A 22,741-nucleotide genomic window follows, 5' to 3' on the forward strand; every position below is an offset into this window, starting at 1 on the left:
GTGAATAACAAGAAGAAAGAGAAGCTGAGGACCACATTTGGGAAGAGCTTTAGATGCCATTCTGAAGAGTAAACCTAGACAACGAAAGCAAAGCGAGGCATTAACCTTTTTCTTTAAGTTTATTTATTTATTTAAGTAATTTCTACACCCAATGTGGGTCTTGAACTCACAACTCAGAGATCAAGAGTCACATGATCTTCCAGCGCCCCAACATTTTTAAAGGGACTGACCAAGATCAGCTCTGTATTTTATTTTTTTAAAGATTTTATTTTTTTATTCATGAGAAACACAGAAAGAGAGAGACAGAGACATAGGCAAAAGGAGAAGCAGGCTCCATGCAGGGAGCCTGATGTGGGACTCGATCCCAGGACTCTAGGATCACACTCTGAGCAGAAGGCAGATGCTCAACCGCTGAGCCAACCAGGCATCCGGAGCTCTTTATTTTAGAAAGAGAACTCTGGGAGCACCTGGTGGCTCAGTGGTTGAGCGTCTGTCTTCAACTCAGGTCCTGGTCCTGGATTGAGTCCCACAATCAGGCTCCCCATAGGGAGCCTACTTCTCCCTCTGCCTATGTCTCTGCCTCTCTCTGTGTGTCTGTCATGAATAAATAAAATCTTAAAAAAAAAAAAAAAGAGAGAGAGAGAGAACTCTGGTAATGGTGTGAAACAGTGAAAGAAAAAAGAAAAGAGGCAAGGACACTAAAAGAAGTCTGTGTAATAATGAATATGGAAGGAAGAAGTGGTAAAACCTAGCCTGGGCCAATGACCATGGAATAGAAAGCAGCAGATTATTCTGCAGATATTTTAAGGATGAGGATGGACAGAATCCAAATTTTATTTTATTTTATTTTATTTATTTATTTTTTTTTCAGAATCCAAATTTTAAAAGCTAAATGAACAGGCTAAAGCTATAACAGGTATCTCAGGGCTGTATCAGTTATTTCAGTATAGGACATACTAGTCTTTGTCAAAAGAAAAACCTGTATACTATCACAAAGGAAATGTCTCAAGGGCAAAAGAGACGCTAATCAGTGAAATACCAATCAGCTTCTAAAACCATCTACAGAAAATGACTTCATTACTATTTTGCTTAATGTATGTTCTGGGAATTAAGGGAGAACCTTAGCTCTGCCGTAAATTCACTGCGTGACCTTGTGCAAGTCAGTGGGCTTGTTTGCTTGTCAGTATAAAGAACATATTATATTAAATCAGTGATGATTTTTTCTTCTTACAGCTTTTTTTAAGGAGTTAAATTCTTTTCCCAGATGAAATCTTACACAGCATTCTACTGTGCAAAACAGATAAAAGCATTCCTTGCTTCTGCTGGCTCAGGCAGGTGTGGGTGGCTCAGAGCTCTGCTAGTCCCCAGGGAACTCAAAGAAACCCTAGGACCACCTGCCCCCAAAAATCAGCGTTTGAAAACCATCATACAAGATGATAATGCTAAGTCCCTTCTAGCTTTAACATTCTAGGGTTCTGAGAAGGTGCAAATCCCACTGGTAAATAAGGGCTAAGCCTAAGATTGAATCCCAAAGTTACTTCAATAATAAAGAGGTTAACACCATTTATGGAGAAGGTGCACTTATATGATGCTTTGTGGTAGGTGCTTTGCAAGTGCTGTTATTGGTTCTCCATGACTATCCAATGAATTGAACATTTCCTATGATTTGTAAATAAGAAAAATAAGGCTCAGGGTAGTTAAGTAATATAGTTTGCCCAAGGTCAAAGGCTGGGAAGTAGGACTTGAAGCAGATGAGCTCTACAGCTCATGCTATTAACCCACCAGACTTCAGGGTGCAGCAGCTCAGCAGTAACTAACTGGCAAAGCTTCTGTAGTTGCAGAGTGAAAGACCTGGCAGGGTTGAGGGAAACTGGATATTTTACTGCCTAGTTCAGTACTTAAAATTCCATTTGCTGTAAAAGTCTGATGCACACGACAGATAGAACTTTTGTTATCTGACGTGTGTAAACTTGTACATTAGGATGTAAATAATTTATACTCTTGGGGACAGATAAAATGAAAGCAACTTTAGGCATTTTTATTTTTTTATTTTTTTGAGGAATTCTTAAAAGTATGTTCTCTTTCTTTCCTTTTTTAAAAAGATTTTATTTGAGAATTCCTGGGTGGCTCAGTGGTTTGGTGCCTGCCTTTGGCCCAGGGTGTGATCCTGGAGTCCCGGGATCAAGTCCCACATCGGGCTCCCTGCATGGAGCCTGCTTCTCCCCTGCCTGTGTCTCTGTCTCTCTCTCTCTCCTCTGTGTCTTTCATGAATGAATGAATGAATGAATGAATGAATGAATGAATAAATAAATAAATGAATAAATAAACAAATAAAATAAAATAAAAGATTTTATTTGAGAGAGAGAGAGAGAGAGAGACGCAGACTCCCTGCTAAGCAGGGAACCCTCCCAGGGCCTTGGGATCATGACCTGAGCTGAAGGCAGATGCTTAACCAACTGAGCCACCCAGGTGCCCCAAATGTATGTTCTCTTTCAAGAGAGGAATTAATCAAAGAAGTCTGGCAACAGAGTGACCTTTAAGGAACCATGGGACATATCAGAATTGCCAGGATATTTAAAAAACAAAGGGGCACCTGGCTGGCTCAGTCATAGAGCATGCAACTCTTGATCTCTCAGGATCATGAGTTTGAGTCTCACATTGGGCAGGGGCCTACTTAAACAAACAAACAAACAAAAAAACCAAATGAACAAAAAACCTCCACAGATATTCTAACAATAATTATTACTGGGTAGTGGTCCTTCACTTTTTATTTTTACCTGTCTATACCATTTGGATATTTTTAACGTGTACAATTAGTTAAGTTTTTTTAATCTAATTTTTTTACATGAGTATAACTGATGCACAATGTTGTATTAGTTTTAGGTATATAGCATGGTGAGTCAACATCTCTGTGTGTTATGCTACCCTCACCATAGTGTAGCCTCCACCTGTCACTCTGTGATACTATTACAATACCACTGACTATATTCCCTGTGCTGTGTGCCTTTTATTCCCTCAATGAATTTATTCCATAATTGGAAGCTTATATCTCCCCCTCCCCTTCACCTATCTTATCCATCCCCCTACGCCCTTTCTCCTCTGACAATCATCAGTTTGTTCTCTGCATTTATAAATCTGATTCTGTTTTTTTATTAATTTATTTGTTTTGTTTTTTAGATTCCACATATAAGTGAAACCATATGGTGTCTTTCTCTGACTTATTTGACTTGTCATACCCCCCCACCTCAGGTCTATTCAAGTTGTCACAAATGGCAAGATCTCATTTTCTTATGGCTACAAAATATTCCATTATATATATACCACAATTTATTTATTCATCTATCAATAGACACTTGGGCTGCTTTCATATCTTGGCTATTGTATATAATGCTGTAATAAAAATAGGAGTGCATCTATCTTTTCAAATTAGTATTTTCAGGCCTTCTTCTTATTTTAATCCAAATATTTGTTTTTCTGGTGTTGAGTTGTGTAAGCTTTTTAAGTATTTTGGATATTAACCCCTTATTAGATATATCATTTACAAATATCTTCTCCTATTCAGTATGTTGTTTTGCTTCATTGATGGTTTTCTTTGCTGTGCAAAAGCTTTTTATATTAATATAGTCCCAACAGGGATCCCTGGGTGGCGCAGCGGTTTGGCGCCTGCCTTTGGCCCAGGGCGCGATCCTGGAAACCCGGGATCGAATCCCACATCGGGCTCCCGGTGCATGGAGCCTGCTTCTCCCTCTGCCTGTGTCTCTGCCTCTCTCTCTCTCTCTGTGACTATCATGAATAAATAAATAAAATCTTAAAAAAAAAAATAATATAGTCCCAACAATTTATTTTTGCTTTTGTTTCCCTTGCCTTAGGAGACATGTCTACAAAAAATGTTATTGTAGCAATATCAGAGAAATTACTGTCTTTGTTCCTCTATGAGTTTTATGGCTTCAGGTCTCACATTTAGCTCTTTAATCCATTTTGAGTTTATTTCTGTATACAGTGTAAGAAAGTGGTACAGCCACAGCAGTCAAATGAGCAAAGAAATAAAAGGCATCCATATTAGAAGTTGGGCAGCCCAGGTGGCTCAGTGGTTTAGCACCGCCTTTGGCCCAGGGCCTGATCCTGGAGACCTGGGATCGAGTCCCATGTCACGCTCCCTGCATGGAGCCTGCTTCTCCCTCTGCCTGTCTCTCTCTGTGTCTCTCATGAATAAATAAATAAAATCTTTACAAAAAAAATTATTAGAAGAAGTTAAACTATTACTACTTGCAGATGACATGATACTACACATAAAAAACCCTAAATAGGGATCTCTGGGTGGCGCCACGGTTTGGCGCCTGCCTTTGGCCCAGGGCGTGATCCTGGAGACCCGGGATCGAGTCCCACGTCGGGCTCCCGGTGCATGGAGCCTGCTTCTCCCTCTGCCTGTGTCTCTGCCTCTCTCTTTCTCTGTGACTATCATAAGTAAATAAAAAATTAAAAAAAAAAAAACCCTAAATATTCCACCAAAAAACTACCAGAATAAGTGAATTCAATAAAGTAGCAGGGTACAAAATTAATACACAGAAATTTATTGTGTTTCTGTACACTAATAATGAAATAGCAGAAAGAGAAATAAGAAAACAGGTACATTATAATTGTATCAAAAAGAATAAAATACCGAGGAATAAACTTAACCAAGTTTGAAAGACCTGTGCTCTGAAAATTACAAAACACTGATGAAAGAAACTGAAGAGAAGACAAATGGATTTTCTTTTTTTTTTTTTTTTAATTTTTTTTATTTATGATAGTCACACAGAGAGAGAGAGACAGAGGCAGAGACACAGGCAGAGGGAGAAGCAGGCTCCATGCACCGGGAGCCCGACGTGGGATTCGATCCCGGTTCTCCAGGATCGCACCCCGGGCCAAAGGCAGGCGCCAAACCACTGCGCCACCCAGGGATCCCGACAAATGGATTTTCTAAAAGTAAACAGGATTATCTTTTTTAAAAAAGTATGCAGTAGCTATCTATATAGTAAGATATTTGGGGCCTTTTCATTGTTTCTTTGAATTAAAAAAAAAACTAAAAATATTTTTTGAAAAAATCATGGGTTTGATCTCAGACTTACTGATCAAATCACTGGAAACTGACCTTAGTTATGGGTTTTTGTTTTAAGATTTACTCATTTATTTGAGAGAAAGAGAGAAAGTGTGAACAGGGGGAGGGACAGAGGGAGAGAGGATAGTGAAACAGACTCCCCACTGAGTGTAGAGCCCAATGAAGGGCTAGATCCCATGACCCTGAGATCATGAGCTGAGCCAAAACCAAGACTTGGAAGCTTAATTGACTGAGACACACAGGTGCCCTAGTCATGGGTTATTTTTCAAAAAGCTCTGTAGCTCAATCTCATGTTTGTCCCTGATTAATAACCACTGATCAAATACCTTTTTTTTTAATACCTTTGTTTTAAAGATGAAGAGGCTTAGAAAAGCAAGGTTTGTTTGCTCAAGACCACATAGCTAGATAAAAATATAGAAAATACACATGAGGGCATCCCCAGTGGCCCAGTGGTTTAGTGCTGCCTTCAGCCCGGGGTGTGATCCTGGAGATCCAGGATCAAGTTCCACATCGGACTCCCTGCATGGAGCCTGCTTCTCCCTCTGCCTGTGTCTCTGCCTCTCTCTCTCTGTGTGTCTGTCATGAATAAATAAATAAAATCTTAAAAAAAAAAAAAAAAAAAAAAGAAAATACACATGAAATACGATCCACATTCAAACTGCCTATATATACAGACAAGTTTGAGGGTAATCATCCAACTCATGTTCTGGAAGAATCTGCCTCACCAACCATAGACCCTGATAAGATGGTATATATAGGGCTGGCCAGTAATCTATGCCTTATGTGGCTCAGTTTAAAAATCAAGCAAAGTCCACAAACTTTCCTTCTCTGGAATTTGACCCAAGAAATAAAGGAAAATCTTGAGTTGGCTGTGGGTGTAAGCCTTAGAAAGCATAGCTGTGATGAGCTATATGCAAATTCAATGAAGACAAAGAGGAAGCTGTCTGCAGAGAGGAGAGCGGAGAAGCACAAAAGAGGGGAGGAGGTAGAAAAAGGAGTGAGATTAACCTCCAGTCCTGATTTCTTGCAATTCTGGTTCCTGTGAGGCCTGGCTGTCCAGCAGTTTCTGTTCTTGGCTTCTTATAAACTCTGCTGCATCCTTACAATATATCTCTTTTTTCCTAAGCTGGTTTGACTGGCTTTCTGTGTTTTCCAACTATTAGAGTTCTTTTTTTTTTTTTTTAAGATTTTATGTATTTATTTATGAGAGAGACAGAGAGAGGCAGAGACATAGGTAGAGGGAGAAGTAGGCTCCTTGCTGGGAGCCTGATGGGAGACTTGATCTCAGGACTCCGGAACACAATCTGAGCCAAAGGCACTCAACCACTGAGCCACCCAGGGGCCCCCGCCTATTAAGAGTTCTGAATAAAAGTACCAAGCAAAGAACTCTGATCTCCAATGTAAATAAAATTAGTTTCAAATGAAGTTAAAATGAACTAATGGCAACCATGGAAAAAAGTATTCTAAGAGAACATTTACAGCATGAATAATGTTGTATAATACTTACATAGTTACAAATTATGTCTTTGTATTACCTAAAATATAAATCAAGTGAAAATCTAATTTGGTTTTCATAACCTCATGATATGGGTAAGGCAAGATTACTGTTATTCTCATTGAGCAGATAAGAAATCTCAGATCCAGAGACATCAAGTAATTTGCTCAGTCACACATGCTCCCTGCATGGAGACTGCTTCTCTCTGCCTGTGTCTCTGCCTCCTTCTCTCTCTCTCTCTCTTTCTCTGTGTGTGTGTCTCTCATGAATAAATAAATAAAATCTTAAAAAAAAAATGTTCTAGGGTCACTTGCATGGCTCAGTTGGTTAAGCATCCTACTCTCAATCTCAGCTCAGGTCTTGATCTCAGAATTGTGAGTTCAAGCTCCACACTGGTAGCCACATTATAAAGTAATAAGAAACAGGTGAAATTAATTTTAGTAATTCTTTTATTTAACCTAATATATCCCCCCCAAATATTTTTTAAGATTTATTTTATTCACGAGAGACAGAGAGAGAGGCAAGAGACATAGGCAGAAGGAAAAGCAGGCTCCCCACAGGGACCCCAATGCGGGACTCGATCCTGTGATTCTGGGATCATGCCCTGAGCCAGAGGCAGAGGCTCAAACTGCTGAGCCCCCAGGCATCCCAATATATTAAAAATATTATCATTTCAACATGTAATCAATAGGAGAAATTATTGAGATATCTTACATTCTTTTTTTCATACTAAGTCTTCAAAAACCTATATGTATTTTATGCTCACTGCACATCCCAATTCTGAGTGGCCACATTTCAAGTGCTCAATAGCCACATGTGGCTACCATTTAGGATAGTGGAGATCTAGCCTATAAAAGAGAGGTACAAAAGGCAAAGGAGAAAAAGCTACAGTTACAATAAAAATCCTATTCAACTTCCTTCTGTTTCTTTGTCTATTGGCACCAACATCAAAAGGTTATACATCTGTAGTAATAGGGCTTTTTATGACATTTTGCTTTAGCAGTACTAAATTCCTAGTTATGTTTCTGGGTTTAGAAATTAATTATTGATTTTAATATACAGACTTGTATGATAATAGTATATTATAACATTATACAGCCCAGTGCTAAATTCACTCATTTTTTGTTAAGATCCATTCCATATTAGTTTATTACAAGTGTAGCCACAGTTTCTTTTTAAAAATATTCCGTTATTTAAAAACTTAATTGTTAGTCACTAATAAGAGACAGACTCCAAGGCACTGACCTACATCTCTTGAGTACATTTATACTACATTTGCATTTTAGTAGAGCTTGACTAGGTAGATTTGACATACTGTGGTACAAAGAAATATTTCTCATTTTATGAATTCACAGACTTGAAAATTTTGCCAAGAATCACATAGTTTCAAAGGTGATGGGCTTGGTGAATTGCAAACTGTGTTTATACTACTGCCACTTCGTGATACCACTTCAGAGAGTAAACAGAAATACCAGCTATTCAGCAATGTTCAGAAGTATCAAATTTCTACCAATGATTTCAGTGATTCCTGTTATTTTATCATTTACTATTATTACAAATGTAAAATCTTGATAACCCCTAATACTATTACTCTGTGTTATTAAGTGGTGATGCTAATGCTCAAGTTAAAATTGTGGCCCTGAAGCAACAATTTTTTTTTTTGAAGCAATAATTTTAGAATAGGAGTGAGGTATGATAAAAACTCTCAAAGAATGAGAACAACTGCTACGAGGGAGCAATCAGCAAACTATTAGAGATAACTGCTGAGAAAATAAAGAGCAGCATTAAAGCAAGAATAGGTTACAATGATTATATAACTCCTAAACACACATCCTCTATACAAACACATAATTCAAAACAGAATCTTGAATTATGCAAGTTTCAGATTTTTGATTTGTATATCTCCCAGAAAGCATCTGCGACTACTTTGCACTTACTATAAAACTTTTTAGAGGCACTGCTGCTTTGGGTTGTTGTTTGGGTAATGGATGGCCAATGACCAGACCCAGAGTGAGCATCTGGATCAAGGACAGCCAGCCTGTGGCCATGTGCAGCCCAGGAAGCACTGTGGCACAAAAAGCATAGACAACTTTGCCTAGTAGGAACAATGATGATTAGCCGGCTGGACCTTCTCTACAGAAGTTGAAAAGGAAAGTATGTAGGCAATCACATGGAAGCAGAAGAAACAAATAGACATAAAGAGGAAAGTAGCGAGGGTGAGTTTATGATAATAGTATAAGTAATAGTGGAGCCCCAGAGAAAGGATCCACAGACTGCCATGGGTGGAGGCAGTCAGAAGATCATCTAGTCTCCAAAAATGCCTAGGATTCCAGAACACAAACTTCATTTGGATTTCTTGGATATTTTTATTTCTCTAATGCCACTTTGCATCTATAAAGAATCCTGAGGCCAGAGGTAGTTCGAGAAAGCTACTGCCTAATATGTATACTCTTTCTCTGAAGAGATTTTCCTACAGAGGTAGTATTGCTGCTTTCATTCACTGAAGGGCCTTGAAATGTTTTTTTTTTTTTGGGGGGGGGGGCTTGAAATGTTAAGAGAAAGGGATTCTTATGTAAAAAAGTAGCTTTAAAAAAAAAATAAAAAAAAAATAAAAAAGTAGCTTTACATACCTGCATTTTTTTCTCTTGTTCATTTTCTATCATTCCAGTACCTGTTACACTTTCACTTCCATCAATGGATACCTACAGAAATAAAATAAAGCTTAAAAAAGTTTTACATTTTGGCATTTGTTTAGGTGTTATGTACACAGGGATTCATTATCATTTATTTTTGTGTTTGTTTGAAATTTTCTACTATAAAAAGTGAGGAATAGAAATCTTTTAAAATTATATGAAAGAGGGCAGCCCCCATGGCAGTGGTTTAGCGCTGCCTGCAGCCTGGGGCATGGTCTTGGAGACCTGGGATCGAGTCCCGCATCAGGTTCCCTGCATGGAGCCTGCTTATGTTTCTCTTTGTCTGTGTCTCTGCGCCTCTCTCTCTCTCTCTCTCTCTGTGTGTGTCTCTATGAATAAATAAATAAAATCTTTAAAAAAAAATTATATGAAAGATATATGTTCATTACAGGGGAAAAACCCAGCCCTTTTGATATAAAACTTAATTGAGACTTTCCTTCACTTTTTCTCTAATCTCTAATTTCTGCTTCTTAATTTGTAAGCTGATCCATCTATACTTTATTATTTATTTGATGGCACTCATCCTTGGATATATCTTCTTATGACTTCTCTGCCACCATTTCTACTCTATGAGCTCTTCTCTATTCCTGTTATCTTTATTCAAATGGTTCTTTTTACACTTCACTCCTTTTAAGATAAACACTGATCTCCTTAAGGCTGTCTGATTTTGACTTTGAATTGCTAGTTTCTTATTGGATAAAGTATACTTTCTTGTTTTACTTTAATGAAAAATAAGCTGTATCGGGGACATTCTTGAAATTGTAAAATGCTGTACCTTTGCTGCATACTGTTCCAAAGCACTGATGGTGTCAGGGTCAATCGTGGCATCCCCAGTGTGCAGACCTGCCACTGTCCCATCAGCCTGAATTGCCAAGATGGTATCAGACTGCGGGACTTGTACTGCATGGTGGATGTATGCTGTGGTGCCGTCTTCCAGCTGAACTGCCTGTAATGCGCTCTGGTCATAACTATCTGGGGGAGTGGAAGAGAATGGCATTAAATTAAAGGTAGTCTGATAGAGTTACTTATTTAAAGGAAGAAGGGAATGAACTTTTACTGAATAGTTCTGTGAGCACTGGTCTATGTGTCTTACACTGTGTGATTTCATTGAATCCTCACAACGATTCTGTGAGGTGGGTGTATTTACCACCCTCCTCCTACAAAACAGAAATTAAGGTTTGGGGAAATAAACTCACTTTCCTTAGGAACCAGGAAATTTAGAAAACTAACAATTAACAGTCAAAATCAGTATGTAGAGGAACCAGGATCTACACTCATGTCAGTATGACTCCCAAATTCATGGGCTTTTTTCCCTTCTATATGTACAGCATTGTGAAATAATAAATCTAGACAATTACAATGAACCTGTGATTAAGTCCCACTGTTAAAGAGACAAATTCAGAGTTTACTTTTTCCCAACTTTACTTACAAATTTACATATTCTAAATTTTAAAAAATTTCCCCCTTTGGTTGCACAACTTACATCTTTCTAAAACATGTTATGTCATTCTATAAAATATTCTATAAGGTATAGTAGCTAACATTTATTGAGCCTTTACTCTGTGACAAATATTGTGCTTTACATACATATGTTTGCACATTTTGTCCTCACAACTACCCAATGAGGTAGATATTTATTATGATACTCGTTTTACAGAGGATGAAACTGAAGCACGGGGAGGTTAAAAAATTTGAACGAGGTCACATAGCTAAAAGATAGCAGACCTAGATTTGAACCCAGATAGCCGGGCTGCAGAGATATGCATGCTCATTATTCCTATGCATTCCACCTCAAACCCATGGTCCTCCTTACTCAAAGTTAATAAGCATTAACATTTTTGGCATATTTGCTTCAAATAAATTTAAAATTTTTATTTCATATTAAAAGATAACACAATAGGCAAAGGTTCTTGCTTAAAAAATTATATGTAAATTTGAAAGAAAAAAATTATATGTAAGAGGAAAAGAAATCAACAATTTGACTTTTAAATGTTTAATTTCATGTTCAAAAAGTAGCCTCTATTTGAAGTCTACCAGGGACCAGGTGTTTGCTATTCCAACCTGTTACCGGACAGCTCAAATTATCAGAAAGTTTTTCTTTAGCCTCTACCCAAATGTGCCAATTTATATTTCAGAGAACAAGCACAAATCCCCTTTTACATGACAACATTTCAGCAAATATAGGCAGGTCTCATTTTCCCTACACCCCACTTCTCCCTTATTCCTATTTCCAAAGTTATTTTACCTTTAGAGGTATGATGAATAAATGCCGTAGTTCCATCTTCTAGCTGCACTGCTTGGCCATCCTCTAAACGCAAACTGTCCCCTGCTCAAGAGCAATGCTTACATTTAGATCTCATGTTTTCTAATGTTCTGATAACTCAGCAATAAGAGTCAATAAACCACTAAGCACATTTTAAAAACCTACACGTGCTTTTGAGCCCTTGAACATTAAAGTATTTTCAGTAAAGCTGCTCTAAGTAAGTGCTGAGTAAAAACATATTAGAATACTTGTTTTAGGAATGCATACGTGGAAATAAGGAGAGCTGAAAGAACGGGAAAAAAAGGAAGAAAATGAGAGACATGCAGGAGTTAGCTCAAGTAATAGAAATATTCACGTAAAACTGTTGTCCATTTATCGCTAGAGTGTAGTCCAGTAACTTCTTTTCCATTATCTTTGAGACAAAGTCTCAATGAAGTCTAAACAGTCTATTTAGATTCTCTGACACCTACTGATCTTCCCTTTCAAAAGGAGGTCTAGAGACCTGAACTAACTCTACACAGTAAGAGGTAGCTGGAGGCAGCAAATACTGAAGTTGGAGAATCAGCAGGGTCAGTTAGTATAAATACTTACTACTTTTAGGTATGGGTACATGCTGAACATAGGCAGCAGAACCATCCTCCAACTGAATGACCTGGCCGTCTATGAGTTTTCCATCTGGAACAAAAGATTTAAGCCAAAAAATTAGCACAAGCAAAAATTTTAAACTTTATACAATTTCAAAATGGTATCAACTATAAAAACATACACTACTTAAGATCATGTTCATCTTGATTCTTCCCTCAATGTTCTGAGGCAATTCAAAAACACATCCAGTGATCCTATAGAAAGCAGAAAATCCTCCCTCAGCCATTCTTCCTCCCCTCCAATTTTTAATTAAATAAGTTCAAGAGGAAGAGTGGCTCATCACAGCAAGCTATGTGAGCTGAATCTATTCATCTGTCAGAGCCTCTTAGGAATGGTGACCCTGACTATAGGGAAGCTGAAACTGAGAAGAGTGACAGATATGGCATTGTATATGAGACCAGTTGTCATTGTCATTCCTAGGTGCTAGAAGTCCCTTCACTATATATACATGTGCTCAGTAGGTTCCCATAAAAACAAGGAGTTTGAGAACTGAGCAAAGTAAACACTGATTCACAATGTTATATAAGCAACACCAAACATCTATACTTTGATGCATGTCTTGCAAAAACATTAAATCATAACTTGGAAGTAAAAAAAGCAAGAAGGGTCTTCCTAGAAAGAGGTTGGGGACAGTCCCCCTTTCCCCCCTAATTTTTGATACCCCAGAGCATATTCCAAATATCCCAAAGGGTGTCCCCAAATATTGAAACAAATTTAAGTTAACCTGAAACTATGTAAAATTACCATATGCAATACAGCATCTTTAGGATGGGTTGGGAAGGGATGTAGTTGCTAGGTGCTCCAACTCTGAGGTTATGAATTTCTGGTGTTAACCAAAGGGCTGTATATGTGGCACATACCTTTAGAATTGTGTTGTATATAAGCGGTAGAACCATCTGCAAGTGTTACTGCTTGCAAGCTTACACCTTCCATATTTTCTAAATTGTCACCATCTATTATAAAAAAATAGTTATTTTCTTTAGGTAACTATCATATGTACGTGCTGTTTAAAATTTTTAAATGAAAATTAGGCATAAGGCAGATTGCTTAAGACTCAAATGGGATTTCTGGCATTTACAAAACATATTTCCCTGCCCTACTGCACCCAGTGTCCACAGCAAGGTAACCCACATGGTCCCTTCAAACAAAACCACTCACCTGCCACTGTTACTGCCTCTGTCAGGCACAGGGTAACATGTTGAGCCTCCATTCCTCCTCCAGGAAACTCTGTCATTCCCTGAGAATCTCGATTTATTTGGGCTAACAACATTTTCAACCTTAAAGAAAAGTATAGGCACTTGAGAACAAAGGACAATGCATATAAAATAAAAGCTAAAAAGAATATTTATGAACCACATAAATTTGCTACAGAAATAAACAGTGTATGAAATAAGCTGAAAGTTCATTTAATACGCAGGGTAAGAGTATTAACCCAAAGTCCAAAGCACGCTTTTCATAATTCATCAGTAAACTCTTAAGCACACTAACAACTCTCGCCTATTGGTTTTGTCCCACGTCTAAAGTTTCCATAATTAGAGTTCTCTGGGATTAACAAAGATTCCACAATCCTGTTGACTCAATCTTCAGATAGCTATCCTGAATCAGGCTGCTTCTCACTTCGCCATTACCGCCCTGACTCAAGCCACTACCACCTCTTGCCCACATGACCACAACAGTATCCTAACTGGTCTCCTTGCTTCCACTGGGACCTCTCCACAGTCTCCTCTCAACACAGTAGAGTACCCTCTAGAAAGGAAAGTTAGATCATGTCCCTTTTCTGCTCAAAACCTTCTGATAACTTATCAGCGTAAAGCCAAAAGTCCTTACCCTGACCTATGAGGCTGATGATCCTGACCCTCACTTCCTACTATTCTCCATCTCATTCATTTCATTTCAGCCATATTGGTGTCCCTCCTTTTGCTCAAACACACTGGGTAATGTTGCCGCAGGACCTTTACATCTAATGTTCCTTCTGCCTGAAACACGCTTTGCAGTATCTTCATTGTTATTCCCATTTTCTTCAAGTTGTTGTTTAATGGTACCCCAATGAGACCTTCCTTGTTCACCTCATTTCAAACTGCACCTCCTACCTCTCAACCATGATATACCCTATCCCTCTTCCCTCCTTTATTACATTTATGCATAGCACTTATTATTTAATATATTGTATGTATTTACTTAGTTTTTGTTTTAGAGGGAGGGGAGGAGGGGCAGGGAAGGGCAGAGGGAGAAGAGAGAGGATCTTAAACAGGTTCCACACCGAGCGAGGAGGCCAATATAGGGCTTGATCTAACAACCCTGAGATCATGACCTGAGCCAAAATCAAGAGCTGATGCTAAACCGAGTCACACAGGTGCCCTTATTTAGTTTGTTTCTTCTCTATTTTCCCCTCCACTAGAATTCACTGGGATCTTCATCTGCTTGCTCACTGCTGACTCACATGTCTAAAAGGTACTTGACCCTAGTAGACATACCATAGGGGCTGAATAAATGGTTGAATGAATGGCTCTTTTACCAGTCACCACCTTGAGGTGCCTCAAACAGGAGCTGGGATAACTTAGCTACCTTGAGCCAAGGAATTGGACCAGAGGATCTCTTGAGGACTTTTCATGTCTAAAGATCTGATTTTAGTGTCAATATTTAAAAGAACCATGTACAGATAGTAATAATTTGCAATGATATTTATGATTACTTGATTTTTGTTTTAGAAACACTATAAACTGTATCCTCTTTGGAATAAAGCCAGGAACTGTAGTTTAGGCTCATAGCAAAGTATCAGTGATACAAGTCAATTAAGGGCTGACTTTTCAGGGAGTCCTGAAAGATTCAGCCCTTGATCTACAACTGCTCAAAGAGCAGACTGAACCTTCAACACTTCTTGCTGCCCCTAAGGGATAATAGAGAAGGCTCAAAGTAACATTAGTATTCTGCATTAAGACCTCTGAAGAGGGATGCCTGGGTGGCTCAGCAGTTGAGCATCTGCCTTTGGCTCAGGGCATGATTCCGGGGTCCTGGGATTAAGTCCCACATCAGGCTCCCCGCAGGGAATAAAATACTTATGAGAAAAAGAAATGAGAGCAGAGACAAGAATTTAGAAATGAACATCTAGGTCTAGTCATCAGGAATGTCAATTTTGGTGATGGTTTAATATTAAGTGAGCCATTGATATAAAAAAGAACTTTAGGGCAGCCCGAGTGGCTCAGCAGTTTAGCGCTGCCTTCAGCCCAGGGCCTGATCCTGGAGACCCGGGATCAAGTTCTGCATCGGGCTCCCTGCATGGAGCCTGCCTCTCCCTCTACCTGTGTCTCTGCCTCTCTCTGTGTGTGTCTCTCATGAATAAAATCCTTAAAAAAAAAAAAAAAAAGAACTTTAAAAAATTTTCTCTCAAACCTCAATAGAGTAGCCACTAACAACATGCCTTTATAATGGCCTACCTCCAGACAGCAGGTTGCTAAGGATGCCCTGGTTTGCTTTCACTGAGATCAGGGAGTTTCAGGAATAGAAGCAGCAGGAGAAAGAGAAATTCTGGCACATTCAAAAGCCACTTTTCACACTGTTCCATTAAAAAGGCATAAAGTCGGGGACACCTGGGTGGCAGTTAAGCGTCCAATTCTTGATTTTGGCTCAGGTCATGATCTCAGGATTGTGAGATCAAGCTTTATTTATGCTGGGCTCCATGTTAGGTGTAGAGCCTGCTTAAGATTCTCTCTCTTATCCCTCTGCCCCTCTTCTCTCTTTTTCCCCATCTCTTAAAAAAATAAAGAAAACAGGGGATACCTGGGTGGCTCAGTGGTTTAGTGTCTGCCTTCGGCCCAGGGTGTGATCCTGGAGTCCTGGGATTGAGTCCCACATTGGGCTCCCTGCATGGAGTCTGTTTCTCGCTCTGCCTGTGCCTCTGCCTCTCTCTCCCTCTCATGAATAAATAAATAAAATGTTTAAAAAAAAAAAAAAGAAAACAAAAACATAAAGTCAGGGTGCCTGAGTGGCTCAGTCAGTTAAATGTCCGATTTTTGATTTCAGCTCTTATCTTGATCTCAAGGTTGTGAGTTCAAGCCCTAAAATCTAAAAAAAACCCAAACAAACAAACAAACAAACGAAACGAAAACGAAAAGAAAAATAAATTGAACAGTTCTTCAGGACCAGAAAAGCTCCTGAGCTCTTCCACTCTCCTCTGAACCCTCAAAGCTGTCCAGCACACTTATGTTTGTTTCTTCATAACTGTTTAAAATATTTTTTCTTAATATTTTTTATTTTTAAGAAATCTCTACCTCAATGTGAGGCTTGAACTCATAGCCCCAAGATCAAGAGTCACATGCTCTACCAACTGAGCCGGCCAGGCCCTCCTAAAATATTTTCCATTTGCCTCAAACCCATCGACCCCCACTTCCTTTCCTGCTCTCCCTACTCCTTAACTCCACCACCTCATTTTCACCAAACTGATCATCTCCCAACTTCACAGAAAATACAGAAGTCATCAGAGAGGAATTCTTTGCCAATAAACCTATCACTTGACTGCATTTCCACACATTTCTTCCTTCTCTCCTACCAGATTAACCTTCCTACATAGAAAGACTAATCCCTCCAACCTGCATTTCATTTGTCTTTCCTCCTTGGGGACCTCAGGGACCTCTTCAGCAAATAACCCCCCCTTCCACTAGTTCCTTCCCATCAAGGATTTTAAAAACACAAAAATAAAATCAAATAAACAAAATCTCACCTTTGACTTAGCTACTTATCTAGACTAGATTATTTTAGCTAGACTTCCTTAACAGTTGTTACTAATAATACTTCCTGATTTCCCACTCCCATCTATCTGGTTTCTGCCCCTAACTCTATGGAAGCTGCACTGGCTGGTCATTATTAATCTCCAATTTAACATAAAGTTCAATGGCCATACCTAGGTATTTATTTACCCAATGAAAATATATGTCCGCAAAAAGACTTGTACAAGAATTGTCCATAGTAGTTTTAGTCATAGTATTCCAAACTGAAAAGAACTTAAGCATCCACTAATTAAAGAATAGATATGGGCAACCCGGGTGGCTCAGCGGTTTAGCGCCGCCTTCAGCCCAGAGCGTGATCCTGGAGACCCCAGATGGAGTTCCACATGGGCTCCATGCATGGAGCCTGCTTTTCCCTCTGCCTTTGTCTCTGCCTCTCTCTCTCTCTGTCTGTCTCTCATGAATAAATTTTTAAAAAATCTTAAAAAAGAATGGATAAAGATGTGATAAATGTATACGATGCAATATTACTTAATAGAAAGGAACAAGAACTATACATATGATAACAGTGATGGGAGTTCAAAATTATGTTGGGGGAAACAAACCATATACAAAACAATACATACTGGGGCAGCCCTGGTGGCTCAGTGGTTTAGCGCCGCCTTCAGCCCAGGGTGTGATCCTGGAGACCCAGGATGGAGTCCCACATCAGGCTCCCGGCATGGAACCTGCTTCTCCCTCTGCCTGTGTCTCTGCTTCTCTCTCTCCTCTCTGTGTATTCTCATGAATAAATAAATAAAATCTTTAAAAAAATACTGTATAATTCCATAATATAACTTCCAAAAACAGGCAAAATTAATCTACAGTGGTAGAAATCAAACTATGGTTAAAAGTTGGGGGATTTTTTTTTGAGTGATGATCATCTGGGTGGATACAACTGCCAAAACTCATCAAACGGAACACTAAAGACTATACCTTAGATTTTTAGAAGTTTTAAAAAGGACCTATGTGACAGTAATTAAACATTTAAAAAAATTGTACTGGAGATTATTCAGTTCTATTATTTTTAATTTAATACCACTGACCTTTTATCTACTTGGAACACTCTCTTGCCTTAGCTCTGTGGTATTCACATACTCCTGTTTATTTCCAACTTCCTAGCTAATCCTTTTCAGTTTCTCCTGTGGGTTTCTAAATACTGAGGATCCTCAAGTTTCTGTCCTAGTTTGTTCTTTCATTTTATATACTTTTCTTCTTGAGCAATCACATCCATTACTACGGCTTCAAAGATCTCTGGAATTTATAAGTTCTGTAAAATCTATCTAGTCCTTCTTAAGAGTTACTGATCTAGTTACTTCCTGATCTCAATGACTTCCATGGCCCACAGTCACCCCAATTCAACAGATTCCCGTGAAATTCTGTTGCATTTTCTACCTCAGTGACAAATGCAAAGGCAATCACCAACCCAGTAACTGAAATCTCCCTTATTCTCCAGCCAGTCCCTAATAACTACCACTCTACTTCCTAAATACCTGTCAAATTCATTCACTTCTATTAGACTGCCTTAATTGAGGCTACCATCATCCACTTATTCTATCAGCCTCCTAAAGTCCATTCCTATCTTCCTCCAATATAATCTCCTTAGCACAGTCCAAGTGCTTTCAAATCCAATCATAGCAGTTCTTGGTCACAAAACCTTTAGTACTCTCCCATTTCCCCAGAGTCCAAATATCATGATCTGGATTCTAATAACTTCTCTAGTAGGTTGGACAACCATTCTAATTTGCCCAAGACTAAGGAGGTTCCTGGAATATGAGGCTTTCCATTTTGTTTTAAGGGGGAGGGGACGACCTGGTTTTAAAACTGGGATAGTCTTTGACTAGCGAAGACAAGTCAGTCACTCTATCCTCCAGTCTTGTTCTAGTCACAACCTCCTTACATTCTACAGCCACCCAGTATTGATTAGAATTCTAGTAGTTAATGATACTATCACTTAATAGTACTAATAAAAATGTTAATAATACAGGGGCGTCTGGGTGGCTCAGTTAGTTAGGTGTCTGCCTTTGGCTCAGGTCACGATCTTAGGGTACTGGGATGGAGCCCTGCATTGTGTTCCCTGCTCAGTGGGGAATCTGTTTTTCCCTATGCCCCTCCCCTCTGCTTGTGCAGCAAATCATTTGCTGTTTATTTATTTATTTATTTTTTAAATCATTTGCTGTTTAAATCTTTATCATTTAAACAACAAATGATAAAGATAATAACCAACCCTTTCATAATACTTACTGTATGCCAGGAAGTACTACTAATTCATTTAAGCCTTCTAGCAGTCCTATAAATAAAATACCATTTTATCCCAATTTTGCAGATGAAGAAAATTAAGCTAAGAAAGGTTAAATTGTATCCTTAACTTCACAAAATGGCAAAGTCTAACTTCTAACCATTTGGCTCAACAACTTTTTTTTTTAAAAGGCTAATTTATTTATTTGACAGAGAACACATGTAGGCAGAGCTGCAGGCAGAGGGAGAGAGGGAGAAGCAGGCTCCCCACTTAGCAAATTGCCCAATGAGGGGCTCGATCCCAGAATCCTGGGATCACCACCTGAGCCAAAGGCAGATGCTTAACCGACTGAGCCACCCAGGCACTTCTGGCTCAACAGCTCCTACATGAGCTACTGGATTATTTGCCACTCCCTGAAAAGCCCAACACATCTCTTGCATCTAGGCCTCTATACATTATTCACACCATCTAGAACTCTTCCTCCTGTCTTAGCTAAATTCTTCCAGTCAGATTCTACCAGAAAATTTTATCTGAACCTCCTAAATTGGGTCAGAATGCCTTAGATGTATTTCCCACAATACTGTCTATATATAACACTTATTACAGTATACTTTAATTACCTGTTCTTCTCTAGAGTGGAAGTAGTGTTATCTACAGTAACAAACTACTAGAACAAAATCTCTAAGGAGGATGCCCCTGAAAGTAAGATAAGAAAGTGTGGGTCATACCTAGGAAGGAATGCATATAAGAGGTAATATAACATACTTAAGAATGAGGACTCTGGATCCAGACAACCGCTTCAAAATCTCACCGTACCACATATTATCTATGTGATCAGAGGCAAGTTACTTAACAGCTCTGTGCCACAGTTTCCCTATCTGTAAATGGAGGGTACTTAACAGAGCTGTTAGATTGCTCAGAACGATAAATTGCTTAGAACAACACCTGGCATTACTACTAATTAGTAGTTTTAAGCTAAATGAAAATAGATTTATAGCTCTATATCTCTATCTATTGACTGTTTCCTCCTGTTGTTGTAAAAAGGGTACTGCAGAGAAGAAAGCAAGTAAAAATAGGCTTTGGAGATAATTATTTCTTTACGTTAAATCTTTACTGAGGGGGGCCTGGCTAGTGCAGTTGGTTGGGTGTCCGCCTCACGTCATGATCTCAGTGTTGTGAGATAGAGCTCTCCCCTGTCAGGCTCTATGCTCAGTGTAGGGTTTGCTTGGGCTTCTCTCTCCTGCTCCCTCTGCCCCTGCCCCCAGTACTCTCTCTTCTCTAAAATAAATAAATAAATAAATAAATAAATAAATAAATAAATAAATAAATAAATAAATAAATTTTTAAAAATGTCTTTACTGACACATAATCCACAAACCACAATATTTACCCATTTAAGGTCTACAATTCAATGGCTCTAGTATATTCAAAGTTGTACAAACCACCACCACCTTCATTCAGAATATTTTTATCATCTTCTGAAAGAAAATTTTCTCTCTCCCCTCCCAAAGTCCTAAGCAACCACTAAGCAACCTTCTATCTCTACAGATCTTTTTCTGCATTTCATATAAATGGAATTGTACAGTATGTGGTCTTTTGTGACTGGCTTTATTCACTTAAAGTATTTTCAAGCTTCATCCATGTTGTAGTCTTTATCAGTATTTCATTCCTTTTTATTGCTGAATAACAGTCCATTATATGAATGTACCACATTATTTATCCAATCATCTGAGTTGTCTGTATCTAGATATTTGAGCCATTTTCCGCTTTTTGGCCATCATGAATAATATACTACAAACAATAGTGTTCAAGTTTTTGTGTGGACATGTGTTTCACTTCTCTTGGGGATATGTATTTATACATGTAATTCCTGGGTCATATAGTAACTCTGTGCTTAAATTTTGAGGAACTGTCAAATTTTTCCAAAGCAACTGCACCATCTTACATTCCCAGTAGTAATGTATGAGGTTCCAACTTCTCAATTTCTAGTCTTAGCTAACAGTTTATCAGTCTTTGATAATAGCCGTTCTTCTGGGTATGAAGTGATATCTCATTGTGGTTTTTATTTGCATTTCCCTGATGGCTAATAATATTGACCATATTTTCATGTGCTTACTGACCTTTGTTATATCCTCTCTGGAGAAATATCTACTCAGATCCTTTGTCTATTTTTGTTGTTGTTAAAAATTTTTTTTAATTTAAAAAAAATTTTAAATAGGCTCCATGCCCAATGTGGAGCTTGAACTCAAGATCTCAAGATGAAGAGTTGCATGCTCTACCAATTGAGCCAGCAGGTACCCCTCCTTTGTCTATTTTTTAAAATGGGTTGTCTTTTGGGGCGCCTGTGTGGCTCAGTCTGTCAAGCATCTGCCTTCTGCTCAGGCCATGATCCCAGGGTCCTGGGATCAAGTCCCACATCAGGCTCCCTGCTCACGGAGAGTCTGCTTCTCCCTCTACCTCTGCCCCTTCTTGTGCTCTCATTCTCTCTCTGTCAAATAAATAAATAAAATCTTTTAAAAAAATAAAATAAAAATAAAATAAAATAAAATAAAATAAAATAAAATGGGTTGTCTTTTTATTGTTGAATTGTAAGAGTTCTCTATATATTCCAGATATTAATCCTTTATCAGATACAGGATTTGCCAATAAATAAATAAATAAATAAATAAATAAATAAATAAATAAATAAAGGATTTGCAAATATTTTCTCCCATTCTATGGGTTGTCCTCCTATTTAGCCTCAAGGAATATAGTTTCAACAAGGTTATAAAATAAGAGATGCCCACCTTGAATCTTCAGATTTTCAGGGTTTTTTTTTCTTTAAAGATTTTATTTATTTATTCATGAGAGATAGAGAGAGAGGGGGCGGGGGGAGAGGCACAGGCACAGGCAGAGGGAGAAACAGGCCCCATTCCATGCAGGGAGCCTGATGTGGGACTCGATCCCGGGTCTCCAGGACCACACCCTGGGCCGAAGGCGGCACTAAACCGCTGAGCCACTCAGGCTGCCCCGGATTTTTAGTTTTAAGGGATACCCCTACTCTTGGTATACTTCATTTTCAAACCACCTTTTCAATCTGGAAAACAAACTCTATTTTAAATTCAATGCATATTATGGAAGCTTTTAAATATTAGTAATTAGTGTCCTTTTATCAAACTAAATATACCTTGAATCCAAATATAACAGCTAAAAGTGGTATTTTATTAAAAATGCATTTAAAAAAAAAAGATTTTTATTTATTTGCCAGAGAGGAACGGAGTATGAGCCAAGGGGAGAGGCAGAGGGAGAAGCAGACTCCCACCGAGCAAAGAGCCCGATACGGGGCTCAATTCAGGAACCCCGTAATCACGACCGGAGCCAAAGGTGGATGTTCAAGGGACTGAGCCACCCAGGCACCCCTATAAATGCATTTTTAAGTGCAACCCTTAGTTTTATTCACTCAGTGAGAATAAGACTGCTTTAACTCAAAATTTCAATCTAAGTAATAGAGGCCAATAGCAGGTTTATGTACCCAATATACTGAATAACCAAAAGAAATAGAAAGACAA

The 22,741-nt window shown here is 38.6% G+C and overlaps 1 protein-coding gene across 5 annotated transcripts in view; it reads right to left on the minus strand.

Moving 5' to 3' along the window:
• The window catches only part of ZNF143 (zinc finger protein 143), a 60,080-nt gene that overhangs the window by 28,779 nt on the left and 8,560 nt on the right, over positions 1-22,741 (minus strand). For 2 of the 5 annotated variants that reach the window (XM_072794116.1, XM_072794114.1), the window contains 6 exons: positions 13,353-13,471; positions 13,055-13,147; positions 12,141-12,224; positions 11,532-11,612; positions 10,062-10,258; positions 9,224-9,295 (listed from right to left, as the gene is read on the minus strand). In XM_072794116.1, coding sequence (XP_072650217.1) covers positions 9,224-9,295; positions 10,062-10,258; positions 11,532-11,612; positions 12,141-12,224; positions 13,055-13,147; positions 13,353-13,471 — 646 coding nt within the window. Of the gene's footprint in view, positions 1-9,223; positions 9,296-10,061; positions 10,259-11,531; positions 11,616-12,140; positions 12,225-13,054; positions 13,148-13,352; positions 13,472-17,541; positions 17,693-22,741 lie in introns of those variants that run through there. The other 3 variants (XM_072794115.1, XM_072794113.1, XM_072794117.1) reach the window with 2 other exon arrangements.

Source organism: Canis lupus, chromosome 23 (genome assembly GCF_048164855.1).
Source record: "Canis lupus baileyi chromosome 23, mCanLup2.hap1, whole genome shotgun sequence".
NCBI classification, from domain to species: domain Eukaryota; kingdom Metazoa; phylum Chordata; class Mammalia; order Carnivora; family Canidae; genus Canis; species Canis lupus.